This window comes from Anguilla anguilla, chromosome 16 (assembly GCF_013347855.1).
Source record: "Anguilla anguilla isolate fAngAng1 chromosome 16, fAngAng1.pri, whole genome shotgun sequence".
Classification (NCBI taxonomy): domain Eukaryota; kingdom Metazoa; phylum Chordata; class Actinopteri; order Anguilliformes; family Anguillidae; genus Anguilla; species Anguilla anguilla.
In genome coordinates, this window is record NC_049216.1 from 963,519 (window position 1) to 978,444 (window position 14,926).

Sequence of the window (14,926 nt, forward strand, 5' to 3'; positions counted from 1 at the left end):
CTGTGCTATTAGACAGTGGGGAAGGTTTAATTAAGTTTCGATATTTCTACTGGCCTTGCTCCGAAAACATTGATGGTGACTGCAGAAGTTATTTTCAAAGTGAGAGGTGGTCTGTGGTAAGAAAACAAACTAGTGATCTATACTCAAAACACAAAGATAAGCATTAGAGGTGGTCTGTACTCAAAACACAAAGATAAGCATTAGAGAAGTCTGTACTCAAAACACAAAGATAAGCATTAGAGGTGGTCTGTACTCAAAACACAAAGATAAGCATTAGAGATGTTTGTACTCAAAACACAAAGACAAGCATTAGAGGTGTCTGTACTCAAAACACAAAGTTCAGCATTAGAGGTGGTTTGTATTGAGAACAGAAAGGGAGATATTAGAGGTAGTCTGTACTGAACACAAAGGGACGCATTAGAGGTAGTCTGTACTCAGAACACAAAGAGAAGCATTAGAGGTAGTCTGTATTCAGAACCCAAAGAGAAGCATTAGAGGTGGTCTGTACTCAGAACACAAAGAGAAGCATTAGAGGTGGTCTGTACTAAGAGACACAAGGGGAAGCATTATAGCTGGTCTGTAGTGAGAACACAAAGATAAGCATCAGAGGTGGTCTGTACTGAAAACAGAATCGGAACCGTAAGAAGTGGTCTGTATTCAAAACACAATGGGAACCAATATCGGTGGTTTGTACTCAAAACACAATGGGAAGCATTAGACGTGGTCCAGACTCAATAAAAAGAGAACCATTAGAGGTAGTCTTAAAGAGTTCATACAATATAAAGAATGACACTATATAGATGCTGCAGGGGTCAGTCTGGAAAAGAAAACTAGGGCAGTCTGAGTCCACGCCTACCGGTGAACTGGGCATACGCACTGGGACCGTTACATAGCGGCCCTAGTATTAAATGCGTGCTTCTTTTAGGTGTCTGAGACCAGAATTGGAACAGAGAAAGAGAGAGAGAGAAAAAAACGAGACATAGACAGAGAGAGGGGTAGACTTTAAACAAGCCCAAAACTGATGCTTTATAAGTCAAATTTTCCAAAAAAAAAGTTTATTATGAGTAAAACAACTAACAATACACCCATAGGGGCTGTAATTCCTACACGGATCACCCAATATGGACGGAAATACTCTGAAATTAAAGCTGAAACGCCTGCGTATTGTTCCGATTTATTTTGCTGTTATTTCAGTGTATCATTTTTTGCCAGGAGGGTGAGAGTGACCAGTGGAGATTTCTCGTAGTTTGCTTCTTTTTCAGATCCTCTCCCTCTTGGACGAATAAAACACCGGCGGAAACTGGAGTCAGCGCATCTCCCTGAGTCCAACCATTCTGTCCCTCCCAGGGGAGTTTCTGCACGTGACAAAACATCATTCTCTTCTGAATTCAAACAGGCTGCAGAAATTCAGCTACATGCTACATGTAAGAACTAACAGATTTATAAGAACCCTTTTATGAAAATATTCAATGCAAAACAACATAGGCTATCTCTTAAACAGTGTTACACCTAAATGATCGTTTTCAAGTCTGCAGGATGCCTTTCTCGTGATACCAGGTGCATGTTAGAAGAGAAAAAAGTTTGAAGTGCAAGGCATGGCCCGGAAATTCAGCAATGCCTGCAGCTCTCTCACTGACCCCTAGAGGGCAGCCAGTCCCTCGTTAAAAAAGTACATTCCCTCAGTCATAAACAGCCTGGCCAGCATTCTGTGAAAATCTCTCTCACGCACAAATTCACACACAAGCTCTCTCACACACAATCACACACACATTCACACGCACTCTTTCACACACACGCTCACACACTCACACACACACACTTTCTCACACACACAAGCTCTCACACACACATTCACACGCACTCTTTCACACACACACACTCGCACACACACGCTTTCTCACACACACTCTCTCACACACACTCTCGCACACTAACACACACACAGGTACACGTGCAGTTACCCGTACATTATGGGGGGGACCAAACAAAACATGTTCAGAACCCAGCTCTCACGTGTCAACAGGCTTTCCACGTCTGTCCTATAGCTGAGATCCAGAATGAAGGATAAAATCTTAACAACCTTTTCAAATCTAATTTTCCAATCAAATCCAAAATCCAACCAATTCCAATTCATGCAGCATGTGGCTACATCTGTAACATAAAAGATGATAATCAGCAAACGCAAGTCGACATGGCGCAATGAGCTTGCCTGGAAGGAACAGGCCCGGCCATTCATCGAGCCACACCGCGGTTAGCGAGCATCCAGACCAATGACAGCCAGGAAAATACAGACATTACTGGCATCACGGAAAACATGCCATCTAAGGATGCTACACAACGCCGGTTTTAGGCATTTCATATTTTAATGCAGAGAATCCAATAAAGCTAGGCTGCGCGGATCAATTCCCACAATGAATCTCTTCAAACATTCATGGGTTGCGTGTACGTTATCTAATAGCGGGGGAGAAAGCCGTTTCATCGAATCGATGCAATGTATTTTTAAAAAAGTGAACCTGTCTTAAAGACCCACGTGTAGCCGCATCTCCGCAGCCTCCGTGGATCCAGGACTCACGCTCCCATTCTCTCTCCCATACGGCTGTCTGAACTCCTGCCTCCAGTTTCACACACGCGCCAAGCACGCATCGTATCACCGCCGGCGACAGCTGTCACCATGCAGGGTTCTGAGGACCCAAAGTTACTTAGGTAGGTAGCCCTGCGATAGATTGGCAGCCTGTCCAGGGTGTACTCCTGCCACTAGCCCACTGCACGCTGGGATAGGCTCCAGCACCCCCCGCAACCCTGCCCAGGATAAGCGGATACAGATAATGGATGGATGGATGGATGGATAGACTTAGGTAGATAGCAAGGTAGCTTGCATAGGTGCATCCTTTTAATTGTGTGTGTGTGCGCACGCGCGCGTGTGTGTACGTGTATGCCACACAGTTGTACAGCAGATTTAACGGAAGCATTCATTCTTTAAAACCCAACAATGAGAAGGACCAGTTTTATAGACAGATGCCTCTGTTTGCATTAACTTTAACAGAAATTCCCCATGTGCACTAGCCAGCTGCCCCAGGGAGAATGTGCCTGGCTGGGGCTTCTCTGCCTGAAGGCTGCCCTGTGCTGGCGCTGTTTAAACATGCTGAAAGGCCTTTCATTTAAACTCTCCTCCCATTGCAACCTGCCTCACACACTTCTCCAAGCTGAACGACAGAAACCTAGCAACCACCACAGACCAACAATAACTCATCACATCTACTTATCACAGACATACAATAACTCACCACAGCTACTCATCACAGACATACAATAACTTTTTTGACGACATTGTGATCGGCAGTTATGCCGCCGATGTGTCCCGATATTTTAATAAGTATAATAAACAAAAAAACAATGATTATTTATCTGTACTTGTCAGTTCGAACGTTGTAATTGCTATTTACTACAATTATCCAGTAGAGGGAGCTCTAATACAAGTGTGAACTGCAGCAGCTGACGCGCTACTTCTCTAATAAGACGTTTGTTACTCGTGCCTCATCCATCATTCTCCACTGCAAGACCTGTCTGCACAGATTCGACTGCCGCAATAAAGGTATGTATATTTAGTGAAAGTTTTTAATTAAATGTGTTTATACGACCACTATGTTTATTAATCCTCATTATCAAGCGAGCGAGCTAGCTAACATATTTGGTTCACTTTAGCAAGCTAGCAAGCCTTCATGAACGGGAAGTGAGCACATAAGCAGCGTAGGATCTACATTTCCAGAGGACATCGCTGTATTCTCAAATAAATAACCAGCCAAAATAAAATGGTGATTGAATGCATCACACATTTGTTTTTTTTATCTGAGATAATGATATTAGCTACTATATGATACTGTGTCAATAGCCAACGCGTTATTGCAAGCGAGTGTGTCATCTAGTCACGCGTCATCGTAGCAAGCTAACCAGACAGTAAAAACGCAGATAAAACACTTCTAACATGGATCATTTTAAGCCATGTTATCTAGCTTTGTCATGATAACATGAGAGAAGGATTGCTGTTGGAGAAGTGAATCAACCAACAGTTAGCGCGGGTAACCTGCACGAAAGCGCATTGTAGTTTTTGTCACGTATTTCATTCAGTCAATTTAATTTCATCTAACGTTACACTTGATTTACTCTTTAGCTCCGCTAGATAATGTCTTACTCTTTGAGATCATGTGGCAGAAATAAAATAAGAAAATATAATTCATTTAACTTACTGAGAATATATAATAAGAAATAATGAGGCTGTGTCAATAGCTAATGCGTTATTGCGAGCGAGTGCGTCATCTAGTCACGCGTCAGAGCGCATTGTAGTTATTTTCACCACCGAATTCTTATGGACAGGGAAGCTCGCTAGATAGTCTTACTCTTTGAGATCATGTAGTAGGAATAAAATAAGAAAATATAATTAATGTACTGAGAAAAGATAATAAGAAATAATAACAACACATTAATAATAACAACAACAATAATAATAATATTCATAAAAATACATGTTTGAAACTCTCTGTGCCATTACACACACCCTCTCTGTGCCGTTACACACCCTCTCTTTGCCGTTACACACCCTCTCTGTGTCGTTACACACCCTCTCTGTGCCGTTACACACCCTCTCTGTGCCGTTACACACCTCTCTGTGCTGTTACACACCCTCTCTGAGCTTTTACAAACCCTCTCTGTGCCGTTACACACCTCTCTGCGCCGTTACACACTCTCTGAGCCGTGTTTTAAAACACAATAAAAAACTGTATTACCGTTAAATCAAGCTTTCCACCTCTTTTTACACAGCAAAAAATGTCAAATTTGACAGGTTTCTGAAAAAAATGGCACAGAAATGACATCCATGAAAGTGTCCTCCGTCTTCTTCCCCAGCAGATGCAATTCTTCCACAACAATCAGATTTCCCTTACATTTTTAACCCACTGAAAAAACAGTTACTGTATAGCGTTTGTCTTTTTATTACTATTTTAATTAAAATGAAGAAGTGAAATGCTGCAGAGACAGAAGCGCAGTCAGCCCGGCCCCCTCCAAAGAGAGAGAAAGAGCAGGCACTAACGGGAGATATCGGACCCTGAGCAGAAATACGGCGTTTAACTTGGGAAGTTATGGGTAGGCCTACAGCAGAAAAAGAGCCATTAGAAATCCACAGCGGAAACACCGCAGCATGTTTAATTTACGCTGCAGCACGTTTGATTTACGCTGCAGCACTTTTGATTCACGCTGCAGCACTTTTGATTCATGCTGCAGCACGTTTGACTCACGCTGCAGCACGTTTGATTTATGCTGCAGCATGCTTGATTCACGCTGCAGCACGTTTGATTCATGCTGCAGCATGTGTGACTTACGCTGCAGCATGTTTGATTTACGCTGCAGCAGATTTGATTTACGCTGCAGCATGTTTGATTTACGCAGCAGAATGTTTTATTCACGCTACAGCACGTTTGATATACGCTGCAGCACATTTGATTCACGCTGCAGCATGTTTGATTGACGCTGCAGCACATTTGATTTACGCTGCAGCATGCTTGATTTACACAGAGCCATTCTGTTTCCGTATCCCTGCAGGGCAACATCTCCATGATTAAGTATTTTCCTTAAAGGCTGTGACAGTTTCATTCTTGACTTTGATCTACAGCAGGAACCCCTCTCGCGTGCCAGATGATTATGTCTCACAGACGCATCTTCTCTGCTTCAGACACACACAAAATGCCATTTGTGTTGAGCCTCATTAGTTTGTGCAATTAAAATGCATCTCAGGCCATTATAACTAATTAAAGCTTTGCTTTGTGGAAGTTCTCTCTGTTGTCAGGAAAATAATTTCACATCAGGAGTGCTGATCTGGTGCCCCTTTTTGAAATCTTAACCTTATCAAGATGAGAGAAATGCCAAAACTGACCCCAAGGTCAACACTGTTTTTCCCCCTGCTCGGCTGTGCAGGGGAAGCTCAGCTGCACAGGGGAAGCTCGGCTGCGCAGGGAAAGCCCGGCTGCGCAGGGAAAGCTCGGCTGTGCAGGGAAAGCTCGGTCGCACATGGAAAGCTTGGCTGTGCAGGGAAAGCCCGGCTGTGCAGGGAAAGCCCGGCTGTGCAGGGAAAGCTCGGCTGCACAGGGGAAGCTCAGCTGCACAGGGGAAGCTCGGCTGCGCAGGGAAAGCCCGGCTGCACAGGGAAAGCTCGGCTGTGCAGGGAAAGCTCGGCTGCACAGGGGAAGCTCAGCTGCGCAGGGAAAGCTCGGCTGCGCAGGGAAAGCTCGGCTGTGCAGGGAAAGCTCGGCTGCACAGGGAAAGCCCGGCTGTGCAGGGAAAGCTTGGCTGCGCAGGGAAAGCCTGGCTGAGCAGGGGGGCGCTGACCCCCCAGGACCGTAAAACAATTTCTGCTGAGGGAAACACCAGCTTTTGTCCCTGATACTTTTAGTCATTTGTGGGAAAAAAACTAAAAATCAGTCAAGACAACCCTTTAATTCAGCATTTTTATACCAGGTGAAAACACAGGTGTTTTTAATCCAAAATAAAGTAGACTGATCTTTAAAACGTGCCTAAATTTCAGGAAACAGGTCACGTCAAATTTCTCCATTGGGAAGGTAAACACAGGTCACAAAATATGAAATACACCAAACAAACTATAAAACAAATTTAAGACATCTGCATAAAACCAAGCTGTGCACGTACTGTACGGAACCTCAGGCACGCCCTGGGGACGGCCGTGCCCCACAACTCCGCAACGTTTGTAAAACTGAATTCACTTCAACTTCATTCATTAATCGGAATGGTAACTTGCATTAATCTGGCCCAATTTTACAAAAAGTTCCTCATTTAATGACAAAATGATTTCTAAACCGATAGTAAAACAACAAGAACTGTTGATTAATAAATGCATCAGTAAATGCAGCTGTTAATGTGCAGAGGAATGCCATAGAAGGCATGCTTTATTGCACACAAGGACCCAACACAGAAATACAGAAGGAGAGATGAACTGCCACCTTAACATTGTAAAGTGTGACTCGTTTCCAATTAACTCACTTGTTTGTGTCAGTGATAATAACAAAGAAAACAGATGTATTGTATAACAAGGAGCTTGATTATCTCACATTATCAGTCCATAGCTCCAAGGTACACATCCGTGAGGTTCTACTGCCCATTCAAACTCCGATTCGGCATTTCAACATTTACAAAACACGTGGACAGGGTCCCACACGTCACTCTGGCGGAATTTCATCCCAAACACTCCAGCTGCCACAGGAAGCCCACGACTGTTTGGCTGGTAAACCCCACGCGCGCACGAGCGGGCAACTGTGCGCAAGCAGTGCCAGTCAGGCCGACAAACAATCCCAGAAAGCCCTGCTTCAGCACCCTACCTGCTTCTCGCTCAGGGCCGTGATGTTGGCTTGAAGTTCGTGGAGCTGCTTCTTCAGATCAGCGTTCTGCGGAAAGGGGAAAACGGACGGTCAGAGCAGCGGTCCTCCACTACTCTTTAACGCATTACATCGCAGGCGTTTAGCGGACGCTCGTATCCAGCGCGACTTGTGCAACCTTTCACACAGCATTTACATGGCATCCATTTACAGTACACAGCTGGACAGACACTGAAGCAATGCAGGTTCAGTACCTTCAGCTCAAGGGTACATTGGCAGTGTCCTACCCGGGAATTGAACCAGTGAGACGAGTTCCTTGCCCATTTCACTATACTGGTGTTGAGAAATGCTTATGTGGCATAAATGTAGATAGAAGTTAAAAGGATCAGCCATTTAAAAAGTCACAGTACGCTAAAAGTGTATGGAAGAGAAGCATGGACATTACGAAATAATGTCCGCGTTTAAGGCAGGCGTCTTCCTCCGACTCCCATCAGTTTGCACATCTAAACACCATTAGTTTTATATGAAGGAAGCAGTTCTGAGATGTTTTCACAGTCACACAAAAAAACGCCTTTGATACGCCTACTTCTCATGAGAATGCTTGTGTTTCTGACCAAATTATCAACCAATAGAAACCTGCTTTCGACACGCTCCGTTTTTTGGCACATCTATTTAATTCAGCTGCATTTCACATCCATAATTCAGGGGCACAGCACATCTCTAATTCAGCTGCACAGCACATCCCTAATTCAGCTGCACAGCACATCCCTAATTCAGCTGCACTGCACATCTCTAATTCAGCTGCACTGCACATCCCTAATTCAGCTGCACAGCACATCCCTAATTCAGCTGCACAGCACATCCCTAATTCAGCTGCACTGCACATCCCTAATTCAGCTGCACTGCACATCCCTAATTCAGCTGTACTGCTGCGCATCTATAATTCAATTGCAAAGCCTAATTTGGCAGTTTGAACTGCACATCTTTTATTCAGACACTTATTCATACTTTGAAACAAATGCCACACTGTGACACAGCAGTGAAATAAGGAAGGATACCTGTACTGAACTTTTCAAATTCACATTTCGGTCTTTACACTGCACATCACAACACCACACAGAGGATGAACACAACTGAAAAAGTTTTAATTTGGATTGCACAGCAAGTAGACTTTGCAGGTTTATGTGAAACATCCTGAGTTTAAGTGCAAAAACACAGAGACTTATACACTGGTCTTAAACTACCACAGCTCACAAAGAACAGGATGAGCTCACGTAGTTCCTGTGTACGATCTACAACCATTAATACGCAGTTCCAGTATACAATCTACAACCATTAATATTTATTTTCTGTGTACAATTTACAAACATCAATTAGTTTGACATTGGGCTGCTTTCTTAAAAGTGTCAGAGGAAATTCTATTGAATAAAAGAGAGATGAGAGGTGCTCCTTACCTGAGGATCCTGCTTCATCTGGGCAACCAGTTGCTAAATGGAACGGAAGGAGAAAAGAAAATGTTGGAGCAAACAGCAACGCTAGTAAGAAACTCGCAGGAAGGGAAAAAGCTTTTAACATGCAAGGGCATCAAGGGCAACAGCAACGTGCTTCACTGCTCTTCCTTAAAAGCGTCATCTGCAAGGCTGCTGCAGCTCCATCTCCACCTCCAGACATATACGGCCTGTAGGCACAGTGACCCCCAGAGGCAGTGCCCGGTACTGCAGCCATTAGGCACATCCCTCCCACACGGCACCCATAGAGGGGTCGATGCCAGACCGCGGTCAATTACAGATGCTAATCAAATCATATTCATTTTAAATATTTATGTTGTGCATTTTATGTTATGCATTTCTGTTATTTTCAAATAAACCAGGGAAGATAATTTCCTTTTATTTGAGGTGTTTGTTAATAATTTGTAAACAGAACAAATACTTTCCTTTGTGGGCGCCACCCCCTGTCAGTATAGGGAATAGCACCCATGGTGTTAAAGCACACCTGAGATTTGGATTCTGTCTGAGTGTACCAGCGTGGATGGAGGGCACTATTTGACAGGTGTGCTTTCTGCTGTGTTTGGATTCTGTCTGAGTGTACCAGTGTGGATGGAGGGGTGCTATTTGGCAGGTGTGCTTTCTGCTGTGTTTGGATTCTGTCTGAGTGTACCAGCGTGGATGGAGGGGCGCTATTTGGCAGGTGTGCTTTCTGCTGTGTTTGGATTCTGTCTGAGTGTACCAGCGTGGATGGAGGGGCGCTATTTGGCAGGTGGAGCCTGTCTGAGAGCACCAGTGTGGATGGAGGAGCGCTATTTGGCAGGTGGAGCCTGTCTGAGAGCACCAGTGTGGATGGAGGAGTGCTATTTGGCAGGTGGAGCCTGTCTGAGTGCACCAGTGTGGATGGAGGGGGGCTATTTGGCAAGTGAAGCCTGTCTGGGAGCAGCAGTGTAGATGGAGGAGCGCTATTTGGCAGGTGAAGCCTGTCTGGGAGCAGCAGTGTGGATGGAGGAGTGCTATTTGGCAGATGGAGCCTGTCTGGGAGCAGCAGTGTGGATGGAGGAGCGCTATTTGGCAGGTGAAGCCTGTCTGAGTGCACCAGTGTGGATGGAGAGGCACTATTTGACAGGTGAAGCCTGTCTGGGAGCCTAAAGAGACAGAGGCAGAGGCAGGACCCCCAGATTCAGTAAAAAAGCCCATGATCCCAAAGAAAGGCTTTGGTTTGCCCGCTGACCTCAGCTTTCACTCAGAGATGCTATACTGAACATTTACACTTTCAAACACACATAGAAGGTTCTGTGCATAGCTGATGGGTAAAAACGCCTTTCCACATCCATTTGAACCCACAACCCTCAAGTTCAAATTCCAGTGTTGCTACCTTTCTAAAGTTGCCCAGTACTGATGCGTTCCTGTTAAGTTTAATAATTTTAACAAAAATGCTAAAGTTAAAAACTGCCGGCAAATCTCACCTGATTTAAAAAAAAACCACCGGGCGTGTACTGACAACATAACTACTACTTTAATTCCCGGCCATTAAATATTGAAACTAAGAACAGTAGAGGAGCATAAAGTAAACAGGAAGACCTGGAGCGGCTTGCAGGAAGACCTGGAGCGGATCATGGGATAATTTGGAGCGGTTCGCAGGAAGACCTGGAGCACATCACAGGACAACCTGGAGTGGCTTGCAGGAAAACCTGGAGTAGCTCACAGGAAGACCTGGAGTGGCTCACAGGAAGACTGGGAGTGGATCATGGGAAAGTCTAGAGTGGCTTGCAGGAAGACCTGGAGCAGATCACAGGACGACCTGAAGCAGTTACAGGAAGACCTGGAGCGGCTCGTATGAAGACCTGGAGCAGATCACAGGAAGACTGGGAGTGGATCATGGGAAAGTCTAGAGTGGCTTGCAGGAAGACCTGGAGCGGCTCACAGGAAGACCTGGAGCAGCTCACAGGAAGACCTGGAGCGGCTCACGGGAAGACCTGGAGCGGATAACAGGAAGACCTGGAGCGGATCACAGGAAGACCTGGAGCGGATCACAGGAAGACCTGGAGCGGGTGCAGGAAGAGCTGGAGTAGATCACAGGAAGACCGGGAACGGGTCCAGGAAATCCTGGGGTGGCTTGGTACCTGATGCACCTGTATCTCCACTTTCAGGGCCTCCTGCAATGTCTGTAGTTCCATCATGGACCCCTTCTGAATGCAGCTCAGACCCCCGACCCATTCAGCCTGTTTAGGAAGGAGAAAAAAACAAAACAAAATAAACACTTTTACCCTTTCATCTGCAGTTGATATTGCCTTCAAACTCACTTTGTGCGAATCTGCATATTTTGTCATGCTGTTTTTAAGGATGTCTGTATTGCAGGGCTGCCAAACCCAGTTCCTGAAGATCTACCATCCTGTAGGCTTTCATTTCAACCCCAACAAAGAACATCTCATTCAGCAGCTAGAAAACTCACTGAGTTGCCTATTAGTAGACACACACACTCATATGTTCCTCTATAGACACACACACTCACACGTTCCTCCACAGACACACACACTCATATGTTCCTCCATAGACACATACACTCATATGTTCCTCCACAGACACACACACTCATATGTTCTTCCACAGACACATACACTCATATACAGGCACACACACTCATATGATCCTCCATAGACACACACACTCATATGTTCTTCCATAGACACACACACTCATATGTTCCTCCACAGACACACACACTCATATGTTCCTCCATAGACACACACACTCATATATATAGACACATACACTCATATGTTCCTCCATAGACACATACACTCATATATAGGCACACACACTCATATGATCCTCCATAGACACACACACTCATATATAGACACACACACTCATATGATCCTCTATAGACACACACACTCATATGTTCTTCCATAGACACACACACTCATATGTTCCTCCACAGACACATACACTCATATATAGGCACACACACTCATATGATCCTCCATAGACACACACACACTCATATGATCCTCCATAGACACACACACTCATATATAGACACACACACTCATATGATCCTCCATAGACACACACACACTCATATGTTCCTCCATAGACACACACACTCATATGTTCCTCCATAGACACATTCACTCATATGTTCCTCCATAGACACACACACTCATATGATCCTCCATAGACACACACACTCACACGTTCCTCCATAGACACATACACTCACACGTTCCTCCATAGACACACACACTCATATGATCCTCCATAGACACACACTCACATGTTCCTCCATAGACACACACACTCATATGTTCCTCCATAGACACACACACACTCATATGTTCCTCCATAGACACACACACTCATATGTTCCTCCATAGACACACACACACTCACATGTTCCACCATAGACACACACACTCATATAGACACACACACTCATATGATCCTCCATAGACACACACACACTCATATGATCCTCCATAGACACACACACTCATATATAGACACACACACTCATATGATCCTCCATAGACACACACACACTCATATGTTCCTCCATAGACACACACACTCATATGTTCCTCCATAGACACATTCACTCATATGTTCCTCCATAGACACACACACTCATATGATCCTCCATAGACACACACACTCACACGTTCCTCCATAGACACATACACTCACACGTTCCTCCATAGACACACACACTCATATGATCCTCCATAGACACACACTCACATGTTCCTCCATAGACACACACACTCATATGTTCCTCCATAGACACACACACACTCATATGTTCCTCCATAGACACACACACTCATATGTTCCTCCATAGACACACACACACTCACATGTTCCACCATAGACACACACACTCATATAGACACACACACTCATATGATCCTCCATAGACACACACACACTCATATGATCCTCCATAGACACACACACTCATATATAGACACACACACTCATATGATCCTCCATAGACACACACACTCATATATAGACACACACACTCATATGATCCTCCATAGACACACACTCACATGTTCCTCCATAGACACACACACTCACATGTTCCTCCATAGACACACACACTCATATGTTCTTCCATAGACACACACACACTCATATGTTCCTCCACAGACACACACACTCATATGATCCTCCATAGACACACACACACTCATATGATCCTCCATAGACACACACACACTCATATGATCCTCCATAGACACACACACTCATATATAGACACACACACTCATATGTTCCCATGAACGCTCAGACTTTCTCACGCCCTCTGCTTTGTACATCCTATTCAGATTCAGGAAATTCAGAAGGAGCAAATATGCATGTGCACACCTGGCAACAAGTGCTTTATTGGGGAAATATATCTATATCTATATCTTTGTGTCACGTGACTGCTGTAGACGAGACCCATTTCGTAAATTTATCCCGTCGCCTGTTCATCTTACCTTAACGCCATCCACCGCTTTGAACACCATTCAGCTCTCGGGTGGGGCACAGCTGCAACACAAAACAGTGGCGTCAGAACAACGATACAAACGCAGAATGCTGGGGGTGAAAATGCTGAAAGTAGTAACACAGCAGTGCTGGGCGATATGGCCTAAATTTGATATCATGATATTTTTTTGCCGAATGTTGATATTCAATATTTATCGTATTAAAGTTTATAAATAATATTCCTGAATAAAACTGAACCAGACCAAATCGATTTATATTATAAACCAGAATGTTTATTTAGCAATTATAATCATCAAAAAAATAAAGAACTTTTGCATGCAGGTATTTAAAAATATAATAATCTCAAAATAAAAGAAGCCACTGTAGCAAGCAGGGTATGAGCCTTATTTTTTAACTCACAATACTTGCACATTTGTGCAAAACAACTCTTGAAGGTGTGCTCGTCAATATTAACCAAAATTGAAAATACAGTGAAATAATAATAATTAAACTAAAATAAATAAGAAAAATCTCAAATACCAAAGTACAAAAATAAATATAACATTATGAGAAAATCTTAAATTAAATACAAAAATAAGTCAAGAACAGGCCTAATGCTTATGCCACCATATGATATGGCTTGTAAAACATTAGGCTATAGCTTGGTTACTCTTGTTTCAATCAATTTTCACAAATTAGTGAAAAATAACAAGATTAATATTTCCTGCTGGGCAACTCGTATCTTGGTTCTAATGTTTTCATTAGCTTTCTGAATCCTTATATAATCCTTATATATGTACAAATGGGAATCATGTCCTTGGCTATATGGAACAAGATTGCTGACGTTATCTCTCTCCATTTGGGGCTCGTCTATGGAGTCAATTTTGTGCCAAAAGTATTGTCCGCGTAGGAAAAAAAAAACATAGGCGTAGATGTGGAAATGTATATCGTGATCAAAAAAAAAAAATCAAACGCATTTTTCTGAATTGTAAACGAAAAAGTTATATTCACGAATGTAAAAATAAAATTGCAATTGTTTTTTTTTGCAATTGTTTTTTCTCACTCATGTTTACGAAAAAAAATTTTTACGAGTACGATTTCATTTTTTACGATTACGATTCTGTTTTTCTCGCGCTTGGGGTTCTGGCACGATTTTGACGTGAAGGGAAGGGGGCGACTGTATTGGTCACTCGGACAAAATTATCATTGGAATGCGCCGTGTTTACCTCCCCTGACTGAAGGCAAGGCATGCACATCATCATTTACTTGGGACCATGGCGGAGCAACGACATCCTTCTCAGGTATTCAGCTAGCTATTAAACTTGTTATTGTGGATAATGAAGTACCAAGTGATGGATTGCTGGTTAAGTTACTACTATTTAGCTCAGTCATATCCAGCTGTTCACAATGTCTAGTCAAGCGAATACTGAAGGATTGTGTGTGAAAATACACAGATTTTGGCAAGTTTAAAATCCTGCTGTTCCAAGCATGTGGTACTGCAAACACTGCATGTCCTTATACACAACAGAAAACACAATTCAGCCCCATAAAACATACAGCACAGCCCTAACAGAACACACATTG

At 43.6% G+C, this 14,926-nt stretch overlaps 1 protein-coding gene across 1 annotated transcript in view; it reads right to left on the bottom strand.

Moving 5' to 3' along the window:
- Positions 1–14,926, bottom strand: part of LOC118215526 (PHD finger protein 21A-like) — a 59,471-nt gene that overhangs the window by 35,819 nt on the left and 8,726 nt on the right. Inside the window, exons 3-6 of the mRNA XM_035396417.1 lie at positions 13,354–13,405; positions 10,987–11,085; positions 8,831–8,863; positions 7,380–7,445 (exon numbers count right to left, since the gene is read on the bottom strand). Coding sequence (XP_035252308.1) covers positions 7,380–7,445; positions 8,831–8,863; positions 10,987–11,085; positions 13,354–13,383 — 228 coding nt within the window. The 5' untranslated portion in view covers positions 13,384–13,405. The remainder of the gene's footprint in view (positions 1–7,379; positions 7,446–8,830; positions 8,864–10,986; positions 11,086–13,353; positions 13,406–14,926) is intronic.